General features: G+C 44.7%; 1 protein-coding gene across 2 annotated transcripts in view; it reads right to left on the reverse strand.

Moving 5' to 3' along the window:
- Positions 1 to 19,490, reverse strand: part of PFKM (phosphofructokinase, muscle) — a 36,854-nt gene that overhangs the window by 9,360 nt on the left and 8,004 nt on the right. Inside the window, exons 1-8 of one of the 2 annotated variants that reach the window (XM_036904733.2) lie at positions 10,529 to 10,547; positions 10,319 to 10,411; positions 4,174 to 4,247; positions 3,363 to 3,440; positions 1,806 to 1,995; positions 1,369 to 1,534; positions 577 to 621; positions 25 to 133 (exon numbers count right to left, since the gene is read on the reverse strand). In XM_036904733.2, the coding sequence (XP_036760628.2) occupies positions 25 to 133; positions 577 to 621; positions 1,369 to 1,534; positions 1,806 to 1,995; positions 3,363 to 3,440; positions 4,174 to 4,247; positions 10,319 to 10,403 (747 nt within the window). In that variant the 5' untranslated portion in view covers positions 10,404 to 10,411; positions 10,529 to 10,547. Of the gene's footprint in view, positions 1 to 24; positions 134 to 576; positions 622 to 1,368; positions 1,535 to 1,805; positions 1,996 to 3,362; positions 3,441 to 4,173; positions 4,248 to 10,318; positions 10,412 to 10,528; positions 10,548 to 19,490 lie in introns of those variants that run through there. The other variant, XM_036904730.2, reaches the window with a different exon arrangement.

Genomic DNA, 19,490 nt, shown 5'->3' on the forward strand with positions numbered 1-19,490 from the left:
AAGGGAAAAATAAAGTGTCAGTACCTCACTGAGCCGGCGGCAAAGATGGTCCTCCCAGCCATCATCTGGTGGACATTCAGGAATAAAAACCCAGTCGGCCCCACAGGAGAGAGAGGTGACGAGGGCCAGGTACCTGAGATGAGAGCCGGAAGACCAGGCTAGGAGCCGCACTCCCCAGATCGCCTCCTGTACCCAGCAGTTCACCTCGTCCCCGCAGCTGGTGAAAGGTCTGAGGACCCTGTGTCATTCTTGGGGTGAGGGTGAGCGTCCCTAAGACAGCATCTCACTGAGATTCTGTCCCTGAAGAGCACCTCCATGTGTGCTCCCCCACCCAGTGGGTCCTGTCAGAGCACTGTCTGTTCTGCCACACCGCGTGGGCGCCTGTGCTCGTACACACACGCGCACATTGGGTATGTAAGGGACGGGGACTGCAGACAGGGAAAGGGGACCACACCTAGAGAAGCATCTAATCTACACCATGGCTTGCTCCCACGGGCAGAAATCTCTGGGCCCCCAGAGAAGAGGAGAGAGCTACTGCTGGGTCCGTGGAATACACGAGTCAAGACGGAATCTCACCCACAGTGCCGGCCCATCACTTCTAACACAAACGTCCTCTGGTGGCTGTAAGAGACAAACACGGGACTCACACAGTCCAAGCATCCCTACAGTAGCATCAAGCTGCCCCCCATAGCTAGGCCAAGGACCCTCTCAGGAGCTGCGCTTATACTTCCAGGCCTGCGGGCAGATTTCCCGAGGGACCAGGAGGGCCTCGGGGAACACTTCAGCCACAAGGTAGCTCAAACACAGGGGTACAAGGTGTCGGTCCTAAGGCTCTATTCCAGGGAGGGATGGGGTCTTGGGAGGGATGGATAGCAAGGAAGGAAGTGCAGGAGAGAGGGCTCAACTCACCTGGAATCCTCTAGGGTGACCCAGGGGTAAATTATTACCCTTCCATCCTCCTATTCTCCCACCCTGCTTCCTTGGAGTCCCCTGACCCCTGGGCAGGGGTGGCAATGCCTCTACAATCTCCATGACACAGCTTGAAAGGGTGGCTCAGGTTTTGGGCTCCCTGGATTTGTCTCAGTCTGGATACATGATCATTTGGAGACCGCACAGGTATTCAAGTCCTCAGAGCTACATGTTTGAACAGTGGGCTAGACAGTGGCAAGAGGTAAGTCTTACAGCATGTAGAAAGCAGTGCAACTTCAATGCTGTAGGAATGATTCTTAGTTAAAAACAGCTGCCTAGCCCCAGAAAGCTGGTCATGATCATCTCCACAGCTCAGACACTTCCTCTTCTCTAGGCCCTCGTCCTGCAGGCTGGCTCAGCCGCCCTGCTTCTGGGCTGCCACCCCACAGGTGCCCATACCTCTGAGCCGTAGTGGTGATGGCATCTACAATCTCTATGATCCGGTGCAGAGCAGAGTCAGTGCCAATGGTCATATCAGTGCCACAGAAGTCATTGTCGATTGAGCCAACCAGGCCCACGATGTTCAGGTAGCTGGATTTTGAGGCTTCCTCAGCTGTGATCTTACCTGGCAATGGAAAGCAAACCAGGAGCCCCTGGTGAGGTATCTGGCACGCCTACAGAGCAGGCGACTGGGGACAGAGGCGACTGCAGCCCATGGGAATGTGAGCAATAGCAGAAAAAGGGAGGCAAGACTGCCTATTTTGTCTGAGCAACAATCTTGTCCAGGGGAGGAAGGGGTGGTGGTGGTGGTGTGTGTGTGTGTGTGTGCGCGCGCACGCATGTGTGCGTGTGTGTGTGTTCATGGACAAACAGTATTGACAAGAACAATGTCTCACCCGCTTTCTGGAGGTCACTCAGCAAGTCGCCCCACTCAGAGCGGAAGGTGTCAGCCCCCGTGAGGCTGCCATCGCCCCCAATGACACACAGGTGGGTGATCCCACGCTTCACCAGGTTGTGGGCAGCTTGGAGTCGCCCCTCTCGCTCCCGAAAGTCCTTGCATCGGGCACTTCCAATCACTGTGCCTCCCTATGGGGAAGAGGTAGAAGTCACTGGCCCAGATGACACAGCCAAATTTGGGCTTGACGTGCTAAGACCCTATTCCAACACAGTGACGGTGTCATGACATGTGGTTCTCCAGGAAATTCCCTGCCATCCTTAAGAATCATCTGTCCCATCTAAAGGAAAGGTAAGTGACGCTGGCTGAGATGTCTTAGGGTCATTCCTACACTCTGCTATACCTCTTAGAAGACTGCTAAGATCAACCCAGTCCTCTGAAGGCCCTGTCACCAAAATGATTACCTTTAAGGAAAACAAAGGAATACATACATGCCTGCTGGCCTTTGGGATAATCTCCACCTTTCACCTCTTATAAGAAGTAGCAGGGACTTCAGTCTTTGGAAATTCTCCCTGGTGGCCTGACATTCCTGGATTGTGTCCAAACATTATTAGTTCATCCCAATGTGCTGGGTAGCATTATTTTCCCTCTCTGACACACTATGATTTCTAATTGTAGCCAAGCACTGCCAATCCTCTCCCCTTTTCTTCCTGGGATCGGTGGTGCTAGTGGAAGGTGCCACATACCCAGGTATTGACAGGAAAAGCAGCTGAGTGTAGACAGCCTTAAATTCCCAGAGGCTTATGATATCCTGAGAAAGTTAAGCATACTCAGGGTTTTCACAAATCTTTTAAGCTCCTGGCATCTCTAACTTTGGGAGTATTGATGGAGAATTCTAGCCCATTCCCAGAACACTTTATGTCAGGCACCACTGCCTATAGAGAACCCTCACTGTGCACTGCACATTCAATTACTTCCCAGGGATTTTTAGGAGACTGAGATAAAAAAGTGGAGATATGAATGTAATTTGTAGATGTTTCAGTAAAGCAGAAAATGAGTATATAATAACTCAGAAAAAGTAGCAAAGGGTTGTGGATATAATCAGGATTCTTTTTTTTTTCTTTTGAAACTCTAAAAGGCCCTCTTGGTCCCTCCCTCTCTTGACGGTCTGGCCTCAGGTGGCCCCCCCATCACATGAGGACTGGCGGCCTTCAGCTCTACTTGTGGCTGTGGCTCTGGCCCTCTGGTGAGGCTATTTTCAGCCACAGACCTTCCCTGTGACCCCAGAGCAGGGCCTGCTTCCATGCCAGCTCCTCAAGTATTACCTTTCTATAAAGAGCAAACTATCCTATGATCACATCTCCACCCACATAACACCCCAGGAAACCAGGGTGATGTTTTCAAATGCAAAGGGTAAAGGGCAATCATAGCCCCTTTCTTGTCACAGAATCTCTTCATATCAAACCACGTGGCGGGGAATTTGGGAAACCCTGAGCCCAAACCAGACGGGGTGAGACAAGGACAGGATGAATATGGGCAGGGCTCCTCCAGAACATACCAGCTGAAGCATCATCGAAACACTCTCCCAGGTGGCTTCTCTGATGTGATCTCCACCGTCGACCAGGCCTTGATAACCCTGTGAGGTGCATTATACCCGTTCAGCCTCTGCCTGGCTTCTCCCTGAACTCCCAGAATTAAGTTAGGGTCCCGGGAAGAAGTCCTCTGAGAATCTAGCCACTCCCCCCATTGCTGGGTCCCGGGTGCTCATGAGGTCATCATATTTAACAGAGTCAGTTCAAGGAAGGAGATGTCAAAATTTTCAATACTCTCTTCTCATTGGTCTTGTTCTTGAATCATCAGGATGTCCTTCCTAATATTTAATCTTAATTTCTCTGATTTTTTGCTTGTCCCAGGGGACATTGTAGGGAGAGAGGGGAAAAAGTGTGACTTGGAAATATAAGACTATAAAATTTAAGAGAAGGCAGAAAAACTACACAGAAAGAAGTGTGGACAGAGAAGGAGAGGGGATGGAGAGAGGGGAGCCGAGGGGAGTGCCTCAGAAAGACAGGCTCTTCCCTCCTGAGGCTCAGTCCCGGCAGGTGATCTCTCTCCAGCTTCTCTCTCTTTTTAGGGGAGGGGAAGGGAAGAGAGAGTTCCTTCTTCCTCTGAACTGAACAGGCACCACGACGACCTGGTCTGCATACCCTGGGTCCCACCATCACTACGGGACATGAGAGTGGGGAGGAGTGACTGGCGGCAATCGGGAGCCAGGACAAGCCAGGTACAGCAAGGCGAGGTAAGCAAAGAGAAAGTGGGGTGAGGGGAGGAGAAAACGGAACGAATGATGGAGAGCAAAGCAGGGAACCAACCTCATGGACAAAGAAGACACGGGCACCAGTGAAGATGCCAACTCGAACCACGGCCCTGACGGCAGCATTCATGCCTGCAAGGAGAAGGGGACAAGCAAGGGAGAGAGGCCAGTACTGAGGAAAGCAGCCCCAGGCTCTGGGTTATGCGGCAGTCCTTCTCTCAGGCTTTTCTCTGGACCTATATTGCTCCTCACCATCTTCTGGCCTCCCCAAAGCACTGTATTACTGCGTCCTGTGTTAATGGAGCTCTGGACACCTGCTCAGCTCCCCTCCCCCAAATCCTGTCTTTCCTGAGACCTTTTCTTGCCAGGGCAATCTGGGGAATAATCATCATGAACGTTTACTGGGGGGTTAGACACTGCTAAATACTTGGCCTCTGCCCACGAGTATGTCCACTACTGCGTGGTGGATTCCCCCAGCCTCCACATGTCACAGCTTTTCAGGGTCATCTGGGTTGGTGATGCTCCACAGTACACCACACAGGGGAGAGTCTCCAGCTCCCAGCCTACCAGAGGAGGCTGCGACCAGTGTACGGGCGAATCAGAGAAGACTCTACACTCTCACTGCTTTCTCCTGTCTGACCTCCTCCTGTGGCCCTGTATGTAAGATGTGTATGAGTAACTTAAAAATTGTGCTGTAAATTATTCTGTTCCTACTGGGAGAAACAATGAGAACTAAAACAGGGGAAAGAACATTTCCCCCTTTGCCCAGGTAAGCACTATCCTCTCCTTGCAGCTATTCAATGACAAGAACTACCTCACCTAGTACTACTGAGGGGTCAACCTGTTCCCACATGCACCTGGCGGGAATGGTGAACACCTCCATATCAGAAACAACGCTACTGAGGTTGTGCTAAGCATCGTTTCACTGACGAGCGATGGAGGTCGTTCCTGGTTTTAATCCTGGTAATCCTACCTGCTGATGTGTGTGTGGGGCTTGGCTCATGGTGATGCCCAAGGAATCTCAGAATCATGATGGATCAACTTCTTGTGAACCACTTTAGCTACCCTTCCTTGGATACCCCAGCAATCTAAAAATCTGTTCATAATGTCCTTAGCACTGCCCAGAGAAATATCTGCCACCGGTGAGCACTGAGAAGCCAGTAATTTGCAAGCAGTTTAGCATCAGACTAAAAACCACCACCAGCTCCCGCATGATCCACACCATCTGAACGGAAGAGAATCAGAAAGCCCAGGAGTCTGTCTGGGGGTGGGTTTGGCTTTCAGCCTGACAAAGGCTGGTGTTCCACAGCTACATTCAGCTTGAAGCAGAGCAGATGTTTCCTGGATGCCTACCATGTTCTGGGCACAGCTGTGAGTGATATGGTCAGGAATACAGAAAAGAAGGACTTGATGATGGGCCTCCAGACTTGTGAAGAATTACGATATGGTTACAATACAATTCTGATGAAGGAGATTTGTCCAAAGTAAGAAAGAGCATCCCTGCCAGGAGGTGGTCAGGGAAGGTCATAAATTATACAGGAGAGACAGCATTCTTGTCACATGGACAATTTGGGGGAGAGTAGTCTAGGCAGGCAGGCAGCGTAAAAGGTGAGGGTCATTTAGTGTTATAAAATATAAAATGTACCATAGGAAGTCATGAGACATGAAGCTACACAAGTGGGCAGGCACCCATGTGCCACATGGGGAAAGCTTGGCTTCCATCTGTAGGCCAGGGTCAGTGGGGCTCTGTCGGGGATGGTTTCAGGGACTTGTGAACCCCATGGGACTGCGTAAGCAGCTTTCTGGACATCGGCGTTGCTTTTGGGAGGCCACAGCTTTCATCTGATTCTCAGTGGGGTGACTTGAAAAAAAAAAAGTTGCAGATAATGGAGAATCTTTGAAGATTTTTGAGAGTGGAGGGACATGATGATGTCTGCATATCAGAAGGATCACTGAGGCAGCAATGAGGAGGCCAGACTGAAAGAGGTGACGCTAGGAATAGATGGCAGGCTAGACAAAAATGAGGAGGGTCTAGGCTGGGAGAGTGGCCCCGGGGACAAAACAGAAATGCTGGAGGGAGACATTAGGAAACAGAAGCACTAGGACTTAGTCTACTTGGCAAGGTGATTAGATCTCAAGGTGCTGGAGAGGAAGGAAGAAATGCCCATGCCTGAGGCAAAGGCTGAAGCTGGGGCGCTACTGACTAAGCAGAGGCGGGTTTTGATTTCGGAAGGCAGGGGTGGAGATATACATTCACATTTGGATACGTTGAGTTTGAAGTCCTTGTGGGATTTCCATGTGGACCTTGAAGACATTATCTTAAGAAAACATGTAGAATCAGAAGGGAAAAGGGCAAGGAATGGAGCCAACACTGGAGAAATGGGCAGGGGAAGAGGGACTCCATGAAGGAAACTAATAAGGGGCAACAAGAAAGACAAAAAGGGAGCTAGGACTTAGAGATGTCTTGGAAGCCAAAGTGGACCATTTCAAGAAGTGAGAAGTGTCAAATGCTTCTGATCTAAGATCAAGGCTGGAAGGTAGGGCTTGACTAATGAGCTCATTGGTGAGCACTGATGTCAAAGCTTCCCTATGACATCACTAAGGCGAAGCCCCATTAAGTCTAGAAGTCTAAGTTCATACCCTCAAACATCCTCATACTTCTCAGAAGCTTAGGGGAAGCCTGTGTATGAAAAGAACAAGGTCAGAGTCAATGCAAAGCCATCAACTCTTTAGGGAAGAATCAGATATGATTGAATCAGAACAAATATAAAACTATTGTTTGTTTACTTTCTAGACTTTCACAAGGTCTGTGGAATTCTCTATTGGATACTTGGAGTTAAGGAGTATGAATGTGTAATCTTACATAAGGAAAAATCATGTATAGGCTGGAATGCTGTTTTCTGCTTCAGAGCTGAGTAAGGATAGAGGAGAAAAGACTTAAGAAAGGTGGCTTAAAAGGTTTAAGTGTAAAGCAACCAAGAGAGAGTAAGCAGGAAATGCCCAAATCCACTGGGCAGGAGAAAACTCCACAAGAAAAGACTTTTTCTCTTCTGTCTTCCCTCTGCCTTCCTATCTCCCCACTACCTACCTCCAGAGTCATTGTCCAGCCTCTAAACTGGGTACCTGAGTGTTTTCCTAGACATCAAATTTAGGACCCCATTTACACCCTGTACTTGTACCTCAAACCCCTACTTCCCTAGAAATCACAGAATGAGAGGGCTAGATGGCTTATACTAGGCAGTCCCAGTAATTCTTTGGACTCTGCTTGTAACATCACTGGCCTATCCTGTCTCCAGGCCCCTCCTGGTGAGGCTCTCCTTGGCTGTTGCATGTTGCCCTAAATAACCCTCTATGAGCAGCTGCCTGACTCATTAGAAACAAGATGAAGCATAAGATTACAGGCACCATCCATGGGTATTCTGGGTATAGCCGGGAGGAGCTCTGGGGAACATCAGAAGCATGTAGTTTGGTGTCTCCAGTTACAGCCTGTAGGGAAGAGGCTTGGGGAGAAAAACTATGGGTGATGTGTCCCCGAGATGAATAGAATAATCTAATAAATGACTCGGTCACTAACTTTTTGAAAGCAGATGCTAAAAAGTTTATTTCTACTTTAACTACACTTTGAATAAGAAAAAAATTACGTAATTCCAACATGAAGAATAAATGTTAGATGTGAATTCTACTTTCTGATGGCTATGTATTAAAAAAATTATAAATCCTAGAACAACAATCCAGAGAAGTAATAGGATCCCTGTTCCTCCAAACCTTTGAAAACAAGACAAACATGCATTCAGAATGGACTGCCTGTCTGAAGGCAGGGGGCGAGAGCAGGTGACTCAGGTTCTTCCCAGCAGGATATGCCAATTTCATAAAACCAAATGTGGTATGGTTGGAGGGGACTGGGGTCATTACTGGGCTGGAAAGAGAACTGGAATTTGGTATCTAATCAGCCTAACTTCTGAGCTCAGGATGTCTGACTCCTGGCCACTCTCTACAAGGTCATTAGCTTTGCTCAGGGAAGGACAGAGCTGTGGCCTGCATAGATTTTAAAGAGCCCAACCTCACTTTCCAGGTAGTCCACAGAGAAAAAACATTGCTGTGTTCTGTCCCTGGGAGAACTGGGGATCATGAAACTTATCTATGGGCAGGCTGCTTCTGTAACTGAGCTGGTCCTTCAGTTGGAACCTCTCAGTTCTACTTTGAGTTTTCTGTTTTGCTTCCCTGCCTCCCTCCCTAGAGCTTCACCCTCTATCACCTGTCCCTGCTGACAGACACCTGTGATGTTATGTGGACTTGCAGTGGGATATTTCCCTAAGTACACTGTACCTGCTACATAATCCCACAGGCCTGGGTCCAGCTGGGTCCTCCAGAAGTCAGCTTATCAAAAGCCCCTGCCTCCATGGTGACGAGCATCTCTAAGAGGGTCTCTGCTCTGGATCAGAAGCCGGAAGGGCCCTGTTGCTCGTAGACTCAAATTAAATCCTACGTATCTATTCTCGTTTTTTTAACCTCTTTCCCTCTCCAAAGAGCATTTCTTTTTCATAATTTCTTAACTGTGTGTGCCTCACTTGGATTTTTTAGCAGGTTCTAGCTTCCTAATTTGGCAATCCAATTCCACAGGCCGTCCTACCAAGGTTTTAGGATCAACATTCAGAGCTGTGCTGAAGAACTCAGTATTGGCATGGGACTGTTTCCAGGGGAGAATAGAGAAGGGACCCAGGTCATAAGTCTCCACACTCAAGTGGGGCTCTGCATTCCTAATCTGACCACTGTTCCTAAGCTCAGGCCTCTGTGCCCTCCTTCCCCAGTTTCCTCATTCTAGCATTCTTCTGTTCTTAATATGTATCACAGTAATAATTAAGTAAATAGTAGCTTAAAAATATAATCAAAGTCTAGCTTCACTAACATACTGATAAGAAGGATCCAAGAGCAGAGACGGTGTATATGCCTTTCTCCCTGTGTCTCTACCATCCTGCTTGGCATACAGCAGATGCTCAACTATTCGCTTTTTGCTTAATAATACATTTGAGTATTTACTGTATACCTGGCACTGTTTTAAGCATTTTATTTGAGTGAAGAGTTCACTTTCTTAAAATCTACTTCTCCAAGACATTCTCCCTGGTTAATCCCACCAAAGCCTATCACTTCATTATGTAAGTGGAATCTACTCAGTGAGGCACACTTGATATTGTTATTCATGTGCCTTAAGTAAGAATTCTAGTAACATATGCTATCCCTCCTCACATAACTATAAGTTCCCAGAGGAAATGACTTCATCGTAACAGACAAACCAGGGCTCTGTACAGTGTGGGTGCTGAACACCCCGTCTAGGGCAGCCTCGGAGAAGGTGGGGGAGGCTGAGATCACTTTCTTTCTTTTCCTCATCACAAATTCCTTTCAAAGAGATCCTGCCTGTCCTCCTCAACATATTATAAATTAGAATACACAAGATTATCAAGGGAGAGAAAAAGTGAGACAAACAGCTTCCAGTCCCCTACCCCTCCTTGGTCTTCCACAGCCCTTATCGCTCTGACTCCCAGGTCTCTGGGACTCGGCCCAGAGACGGGCTCCCTCTGGCTTTGCTTTCTGCTCCCCAAGCCCCTCTCCCCCGACGGGTCTGTACTCATTAACCACGGCTGTTCCTCTTTGTTCAAGGGCTAATAGAGTGGAAGGGAGGAAAGGCTGAAGGAAACAGAGAAATAAGCAGAATTGCGCCCGGGAGGAGGATGCACCGTAAGGGCGAGCTGCCTGACCCTCGTCAGTGCAGGGGCTCCACAGACATTGGAGTGGACACCTGAAGATCTAGCTAGGGCCCCCCAAATACCAGTTCCGTGTCTCCCCTTTCCCTAGCACTTCCAATGTACTTAAAGTGGATCCACCTCCCACCTTCTCTACTTTTATCTCTTTAGTCTCTTTCTTTCTAATGTTGCTGGAGAAAAATACTAGCCTTTTAGGAACCCAAGGACCAAAATGGTCCCAAACCTCAGAGAAACTCGGAAAGAAGTAGAGCAAATATAATTCAAAAGCACTTGGGGACACAGAACTGACAAATTTTTAAGAGAGCCTAGGATTCCAGTGTGAATCTACAGCAGAAAGATATTAATTACGGAGGATAGTTCTGTCTACAGCAAAGGGAGTCAAGAAACTCAAGAGGCCCGGCCGGCCACGTTCCCCTCCCTTCCTGAGGGTGCCCTCACCCTTACCTTGGGCATCGCCACCAGAGGTCAGCACGGCAATGGCTTTGCCGATCCCCAGGGTTTTGGCTGCGTGGTGCTCTTCATGGGCCATGATCGACTCTAGAATTCAAGAGAATGATCAGTGAAGATACAGCTGGATCAAGGTGCTCCGAGCTCAGGAAATGGCTCTGGTAGACTGGCTGGGGCCACCTCAGTCAGGCTCTCCCACAAGGCTACCTCTGTGCTTTACAGCCTGGGAGTTCGGACTTCCTCCAAAGACAGCCACACCCCCACAGAATGACAAGCTGAAATGTCACAGTAATCAAGCCCAAGACTGCAAGAAGTCCTGGTTAATCCCTCCCACCCCAAATGGAGCCTATCTGGAGAAAAAGCTAAGGTCAAGGAGAAGAGCAGATGCCCAAACAAACGGGAAAGGAGGAAAGGTAATTCAGCCTCTTGGATTTCTCCCTTTTGATTCATGGAAGGGCCACTGCAGAGGACAGGAATCAGATGAGGTTTGGGGCACTGAGAATCGGCAAAGTGGAAGCAGAAAAGCAAGGGTAGATTAGGTTATGGTTAAGATTAGGCTTGGTTGTTATAGAACTGGGCTAAGTTGGAACTGGAATTTGAGGTTATAAAGGTACATTAGGGCTTGGGGAAATTAATGGTTGAGGCTCAGAAATCCTTAGGGACTTTCTATGGCTTTTCCCATCCCTCTCAGGCTCTCTGCCTCCTGAGCATCTCGATCCTTTAACTTCAGGCCTGCCCCTCACACTACATACTAAAAATCGTTGCCACAGATGCACAGATATGTATACATGACATGTAAACACCTTCCTGTTTTTGTCTTTAGGGCTTATCTCTCTCAAAAGAACACATGAGACATACTTTTGTATCCATATGGAATCCACGGGAATGCCAATGGGATCATCACTCTTCCACTTATCCAGACTAAAATCTGTTATTTTTTAATTTATCTCCTTCTAATTCTCAGAATCCTTCTTATCTTCCCTCACCCTGCTTTTCTATTCTATCCTCACTGCCTCTTTCCCCTGCATCACCTACTGCAACAGCTGGTCTCCCGCTGCTGGTGTTTGCCTTCTTCACTCTGTCAAAGACATAAAATAAACCTCCATGGAAGGTCTCTGAGGCCTCAGAGGAGAGCAGATTCATTCACATGATCAGGAGCCGATGACCTTTAGGCACAGCTCATGTGTCTGCTGTAAATATGAGGAAATCGGAGTAGGTGATAAACACGAAACTACACACATGCCAATAAAATGCATGACTGATACACTCATGAGGACCTGCATACACACAAAGTGTTTTATTAAGAGACACAGATTCAAAGACATACTACATGTAATCAGGGCTGACAGATGACACCCAAACCTCTTGGGATAGCACTCAGCAGCTTTATGATCTTGCCTTAACATTTCAGCCCTTGCTTCCCCAGATTCTCTGCTCCATCATGCCCTGAACCCTACTTTGCTCCTCCCCACTTCTGCGCCTGGCCACACTACATCCCTTGTCCAGGCTTTTTCCACCGATCAATATCCCACTCTATTATTTAAAACAGTACTAGTCACACTGCTATTAAATCCACCAAGCCCTCACTGATAGCACAGGTCAAGGAGAGCTTCTTTTGGACCTCCTCTAATCACAGATTGTTGGGAACTGAATCACTCATTTAGCATTTAATTACTACTTTATGTGGTAGTTTCATTACTTCTTATATATTGAAAAGGTTGTACTAGGTTGGGAGTCAGCAAATTAAAACTCACGGGCTATATCCAGCCCTTCTCATGTTTTTTCATGGCAGCAAATTCAGAAAGGTTTTTACATTTTTGAATGGTTGAAAAAACAATTACATGACACGTGAAAATTAAACGAAATTCAAATTTCAGTCTCCATGCCACTCTCATTCTTTCACTTACTATCTACAGCTGCTTTTGTGCAATGACAGCAGAGTGGATCATTGTGACAGAGACCAGATAGCCTGTGAAGCCTGCAATATTTACTCTCCAGCCCTTAACAGAAAAAGTTTGCAGACTCCTGAATTGGATGGTTGCTAAAGTCATTTTTCCTATCTAGAATGAAAATTCCTTCAGGGAGCTATCATGTTCATTTTTAAAAACTCTCTCCCCACCAGACTACCAAAGCCTAGTGAAGACTATGTACATAAGAGGAGTTTAGTATGTACTTGTTGAAAGGATGAGTGCATTGATGGACAATACAATATGCACATAAATATATGAAAATTTTTAAATATGCTTGGACACAGATATAGCTCCATATTCTGTCTACTTCTAACACTTACAGTTGGGTCTTAAGAACACATGTAGTGACAAATAGCGAGAAGAATATAAACACACACGGAGAGAAATGCTCCCCAATTTAGCTAGGGTTTTCATGTCCAAATTTCTTCTGTTCTAAAAAAAAGTAAGACTTACATGGCTGGTGCAAATAGGAGGGGAAAAATTTGGAAAGGAAAGGATAAAACATATGAGTATGCTGATCTCTCTTCCCCTGAGTTTTTCTCCTCGCTCACTCTGGAAGCTCAGTACTGATAGAAACCCATATAGGGGATCTTCCACCCTTGGAGGTCAGTGAGCGAGAGAATTCACCATAACAAGGGGAAGGTTAGGAGTGCTGACCTGCAAAACCCAGCGCAGATTCTGATCCTACATCTTTGAGATACAGGACATGGCTGCACGCAGATTCATATATAAGCATTCTCTATAGATCCAGTGACGCACACGTAGAAATAAACAGACATGGTAAAAATCTACAGAAAATCACGTGTGTGGATAAGCACTCGGGAGGGAGAAATACGGACAGGCAGCATCACAGGTGCACTGATTTGAACCGGGTGAGTGCCAGGCTGGGAGTCGGGCAGCTAAGGGCAAGAAGGTCCGAGCAACACTCACGCACCCCTGGTTCCCAGGAACCGGGCAGAGCGTGCAAGCCCAGGCAGCTGGGCCCGGGGCTGGGGCTCCTCACGCCCGCCTGCCCATCCCCCCGCGGCTCCGGCTTCTAATGCCACAACACCGCTTTTCCCGTCTCCTCTCGGTTCACCTCCCGCCTGCTCCCGGCACCATCTTTCCCACTTGGTTCTAGGCCCCCCCGCCGCACCCCCTGCCCCGGGCCTGCACCCAAGGGCCCTCTTGCCTTTCAGGCTCCGTTCTGCTAGCCTCGGCTTCCTCGCAGACGTCCTTGGGCGAGGGGGAATGGGAGCCTCGCGTCTGGGGCGGAGCCAGGTGGAGGCAGCCGGGCCGGGAGGGCGGAGGGCTCCCCGAGGCTCCGCCTGCGCCCGCTCGGCGGTCGGGGCGCACAACGCGACTGTGGCCCCGTACGCGCACCTCGCGGCCCGCAGCCCCTGTGCTCAGTGGCAACTAGGGTTTATTTAGTTGCTTCCCTTGTCAGCTGAGGCAACTTTTTCCCCGCCCAGATTGCCTGAGACTCCTTGCCGTCAAACACACGCGGCAACTAATAATAAACCTTCCCTTCTGGCCCTATCCATTGTGTCCCACTCTATCACTCTTTGAACATTTATTATATGTTTGTGTGCCAGATTTTGTGTTAGGTGCTGAAAGATAAAAAGCTCAGTGAAACAGATTCCCTGCCCTTAAAGAACACTTACCACGGGTATTTGCTACAGAGGGACCTCAAACACTGCTTTATCGTGTGTGTACCTTTCTCAGAGAAAATACAGAAAAGCTATCAGGAATGGGAATACCAAGAGGCAAGACCCCTGCAGCGATATAGCCCCCATCAAGTTTGCACTAAGAGGCATCTGAGAACGAGTAAACGTATCTGGCTACAAAGCAAATAGGAGCCACCCTGGGAACATGGGTTAGGTACCCCAGGGCAAGAGCTGCATCCTTTACTCAGATCCTCTTTACTCCTTCCCAGGGCCTTTGATTCAGTGCCTCTCCAGTCATCTCTCTTCTCCTGGCCGTTTGTACTTTCCTTCCTTTTGCTTACTTTTGTTTCTGCCCCCGCACATTCTGGCTGCAACAATAAGTGCAAGTGACTAGGTGATAAGACCACTGGAATACACAAAATTAACTTTTGTGCTGCCATGTTACTATCAAAAAAGTGAAAAGCCAACTCATAGAAGGGCAAAAAATACTTGCAAGTCATATATCTGATAAGGGACCAGTATCTAGAATATATAAATAATCCTTGCAACTCATTAATAAAAAGAAAATAACCCAATTTTAAAAATGGGCAAAGGATCTGAACCAATACTTCACCAAAGAAGATATACAGATGGTAAATAAGTATATGAAATGTTGCTCAACATCATATGTCATTAGGGAACTGCAAATTAAAATAGTAGGATACCACCACAATCTATTAGAACAGCTAAAAAAAACCTGACAATACTAAATGTTGACATGAATGTGGAGCAACAAAAACTCTCATTCTTTGTTGCTGGGAATGCAAAATGGTACAGTCACTTTAAAAGACAGTTTGGCAGGTAAATATAGTCTTACCATATGATCCAGCAAAAAACACTTTTAAGTATTTAAACAACAGGGATAAACAAACTGTGGTACATCCATACAATGGAGTATTATTCAGCAATAAAAAGAAATGACCTAACAAGCCAAGGAAAAAACAGGGAAAACCTTAAATATACTATTGCTTAGTGAAAGAAGCCAGTTTGAAAAGACTATATATGATTCCAAATAGATGACATTCTGGGAAAGGGGAAACTACAAAGACAGTAAAAAAAAATCACTGGTTTCCAAGGGTTTGGAGTAGAGAGAATAAATAGATAGAGCACAGGGAATTTTTAAGGCATATGTTGCTATAATAGTGAACACATGGGGTTATGTATTTGTCAAAACTCATAAAACTGTTCAATAGAGTGAACCCTAATGTAAACTATGGACTTTAGTCAGTAATAATGTATCAGTGTTGATTCATCAATTGTAACAAATGTAGCACACCATGCAAGATGTTAATAGGGGAAATAGAGCAGAGGAGAGAGGACAGATATATGGAAACTGAAAAGGAGTGGTGAGAGGGAACATCCTTGCCTTGTACCTGATCTTTGTGGGAACGCTTCAAGTTTCTGATCCTTAAGTGTGATGTTAACTGTAGGTTTTTTGCAGATAGTCTTTATCAAGTTGAGAGTTCCCCTATATTCCTAGTTTACTGAGAATTTTTAGCATGAATGGGTGTTGGAGTTTGTCAAATATTTTTTCTGCATCTATTGATAGGATCTTGTTTTTTTTAATTTTGGTCTACTAATGCCATGGATTATACTAATTGATGTTCACATGTTGAACCAGCCTTGTATACCTGGGATAAATCCAACTTGTTCATGGTGTATAATTCTTTCTATACTTTTTTGGATTCAATTTGCTAATATTTTGTTGAGAGTTTTTGCATCTATGTTCATAAGTGATATTGATCTGTAGTTTTCTTTTCTTGTAATATCTTGTGGTTTTGGTATTTTGGTAGTGCTGGCCTCACAGAATGAGTTAGAAAGTACTCCCTGTGATTTTCTGTCTTCTGAAAGATTGTAGAGAATTGGTAAAGTTTCTCCCTTGTTTAGTGGAATTCACCAGTGTACCTCTCTGGGTCTGGTGCTTTCTTTTTTGGAAGGTTATTAATTTTTATTTCAATTTATTTAATATAGGCCTGTTCAAACCATCTGCTTCTCCTAATATGATTTGGCAGACAGAATCTTTCAAGGAACTGGTCCATTTCATCTAAGTTATCAAATTCATGGGCATATAATTGCTCATAGTATCCCTTTAATCTCCTTTCAGTTTCCATAGCATATGTAGTGATGTTCCACTTTCATTTATGATATTAATAACTTGCATCCTTTCTTTCTCTCTTTTTTTTCTTAGCCTGGCTAGAGGCTTACAGGTCTTACTGATCTTTTCAAAGAACCAGCTTTTGGTTTCATTGAGTTTATCTTTTGATTTCCTATTTTCAATTTTATTGACTTATGCTGTAATTATTATTGTTTTTTAATGCTTATTTTGGATTTAATTTGCTCTCCTATAATTTGTTCAGGTAGAAACTTAGATTATTGATTTTAGATCTTCTTTTCTTATATACACATTTAATGCTATAAATTCCCTTCAAAGCACAGCTTCTACTACATCCCACAAATTTTTAAAAGTTGTTTTCATTTTCATTTAGTTCAAAATATTTTAAAATTTCTCTTGAGATTTCTTCTTTGATCCAAGTGTTATTTAGAAGTGTGTTGTTTAATTTCCACATGTTTGGGGATTTTCCAGTTGTCTTTCTGTTACTGATTTCTAGTTTAATTCCACTGTGGTCTGAGAACAGATATCATATAATATCCATTTCTGTTTTTTTTAAATTAGTTAAGGTGTGTTTTATGCCCTAGAATGTGGTATACCTTGGTGAATGTTCCAAGTGAGCTGAGAAAAATGTGTATTCTGCTGTTGTTAGATGAACTGCTGATGTCAATTATATTCAGTTGATTGACAGTGTTTTAGAGTTCGACTATGTCCTTACTTACTGTCTGCCTCCTGGATCTGTCTCTGAGAGGAGGGTGTTGAAGTCTCCAGTTCTGATAAGTGAATTCATCTATTTCTCCTTTCAGTTATGTAAGTTTTTGTCTCGTGCAGTTAGATGCTACGTTGCTAGGCATATACACATTAAAAACTGTTATATCTTCCTGGAGAATTTACCCCTTTATAATTATGTAGTGCTCTTCTTTATCCCTGATAACTTTTCTTACTTTGAAGTCTGCTCTGTCTGAAATTAATATAGCTACTACTGCTTTCTTTTGAGTAGTGTTAGCATAGTGTATCTTTCTCCATTTACTTTTAATCTATATGTATCTTAATATTTAAAGTGGGTTTCTTGTAGACAATATATAGTTGGGTCATGCTTTTTCACCTACTCTGACAACCTGTCTTTTAATTAGTACATTTAGACCAATGACACTCAAAGTGATTACTGACAGTTTGATTAATATCTACCATATTCATTATTGTTTTCTGTATGATGCCCTAATTCTTTGTCCCTATTTTTTTTTCCACTATTTTTCTGACTTTTGGGGTTTTACTTGAGCATATTATATGATTTCATTTTTTCTCCTTTTTTATCATATCAGTATTACTTTTTTACTTGTTTTAGTGGTTGGCCCTAAAGTTTGCAATTTACACTTACAACTAACCTAAGTACACTTTCAAATAGCACTATACCACTTCACAGGTGGTGTGGACTCCTGTAATAACAAAATAATCCTAATTCCCTCCTCTCATCCTTGTATCATAGCTGTCATTCATTTCACTTATATGTAAATATACTTACGTATATATATATGTGGTATATACATACACATACATAATGAAATATACTGTTGCTATTACTTTGAATGAACTGTTGTCTTTTAGATCAATTAAGTGTAAGAAAAAAATATTACTTTCTCTTCACTTTTCACTTTTTCCTTCTTTGATGCTCTTACTTTCTTTTTGTAGATTCAAGTTCTAACCCATATTATTTTCCTTCTCTTTAAAGAACTTCTTGTAATAGTTCTTGCAAGGCAGGTCTGCTGGCAACAAATTTCCCCAACTTGTGTTTGTCTGGAAAAAGTATTTCTCCTTCACTTTAGAAGGATAATTTCTCAGGGTAAGAATTCTAGGTTGGTGGTTTTTTCCTTCAACATTTAAATATTTCACTCCACTCTTTTCTTGCCATGGATTCTGAAAATTCAGATATAATTCCTAACTTTGTCCCTTTATAGGTAAGGCGTTTTCCTCTAGCTTCTTTCAGGACTTTTATCTTTGATTTTCTATAATTTGAAAAATGATATGCCTAGATGTAGGGCTGTCATTGTTGCTGTTCCTGCTTTGCACTAACCTTTGGTGTTCTCTGAGCTTCCTGGATCTGTGGTTTGCTGTTTGACCTTAATCTGGGGAAATTCTCAGTCACTATTGTTTCAAATATTTTTTCTGTTTCTTTCTGTTTCTTCTCCTTCTGTATTCCCATTATGTTTATGTTACATCTGTTATAGTTATCCCACAGTCATTGAGTATTCTGGGTTTTCTTTTTCAGTCTTTGTTCTTTTTGCTTTTTGGTTTTTGAGGATTGTATTGACATATCCTCTACCTCAGAGTCCTTCCTCAGCCATGTCCAGTTTACTAAGCCCATCAAACATATTCTTCATTTGTTACACTGTTCTTTATTTCTAGGATTTTTTTCCTTAAGATTTCTATTCTCTGTATACATTGCTCATCTGTCTTGCATGCTTATTTTAATCTATCAGAGCACTTAGCCCATTAGTTGTAGGTGCTTAAAGTCCCCAGTCTGCTAATTCCAAAATCCCTACCATGTTTGGTTCTGGTCTTTGCTCTCTCCTCACATTGTTTTTTGCTTTTTTATATGCCTTGTAAGTTTTTCTTGGTAGCCAGACATGATGTACTGGGTGAAATGAAGTGCTGTGTATGGGCCTTTAGTAAGTGGTGGTGAGTTATGGGGGAAGAAAAGCATTTTATAGTCGTATGGTTAGATTTCAGTCTTTTACTGAGCCTATGCCTCTGGACTCAGTGTTTCTCAGGTGTTTCTCCCCACTTAGGTGGGACAGGATGGCTAGAGTAGGCTAGGGTTGGGTATTTCCCTTCCTCAGATCAGTTAGGCACTGGTTAACTAGGTTCTCCTGAAGGAAGGCCTTGTTAAGAAAGGAGTGTCTAGTGTATTTCAAAATTTTTCTCCTCTGCCAGAAGCCCAAGGGGATTTTTCTCCAATTTTTACTGTGGGAATCTAGTTGAGCTCCTGGAAGTAAATCTCACAATATTGTGGGAGCCCCCCTTCTGGCTGGTTCTCCCAGTGGTTTTAAACTCCCAGAGTTGTCTGCCCTGAGCTCCAGCACTCTGTCAATTACAGTTCATGTGTTCTTACCCCATCACTGATTCCCACCGGCTCTGCTCATAGGTCTGCATCGGTAGGCATGACGAACTGTGTTTGCCTGTCTGTCTCTCCAGGTCTAGGGTCAGCAGCTAGCCCTGTGTCCTCTCCTCTCTTATGGATCCAAGAGGAGTTGGTTTTTCAGCTTTTTTACTTTTACTTGTTGTTAGGATGGAATGATGACTTCTTTTATGGGGAACAGGAAGCCAGAAGTCCAAAATCCAAATTCACTTTAAATGGGTGAACTTTATATGTGAACTATATCTCAATGAAGATATTTTTAAAATTT

The sequence above is a fragment of the Manis pentadactyla genome, chromosome 10 (assembly GCF_030020395.1).
Source record: "Manis pentadactyla isolate mManPen7 chromosome 10, mManPen7.hap1, whole genome shotgun sequence".
Classification (NCBI taxonomy): Eukaryota; Metazoa; Chordata; class Mammalia; order Pholidota; family Manidae; genus Manis; species Manis pentadactyla.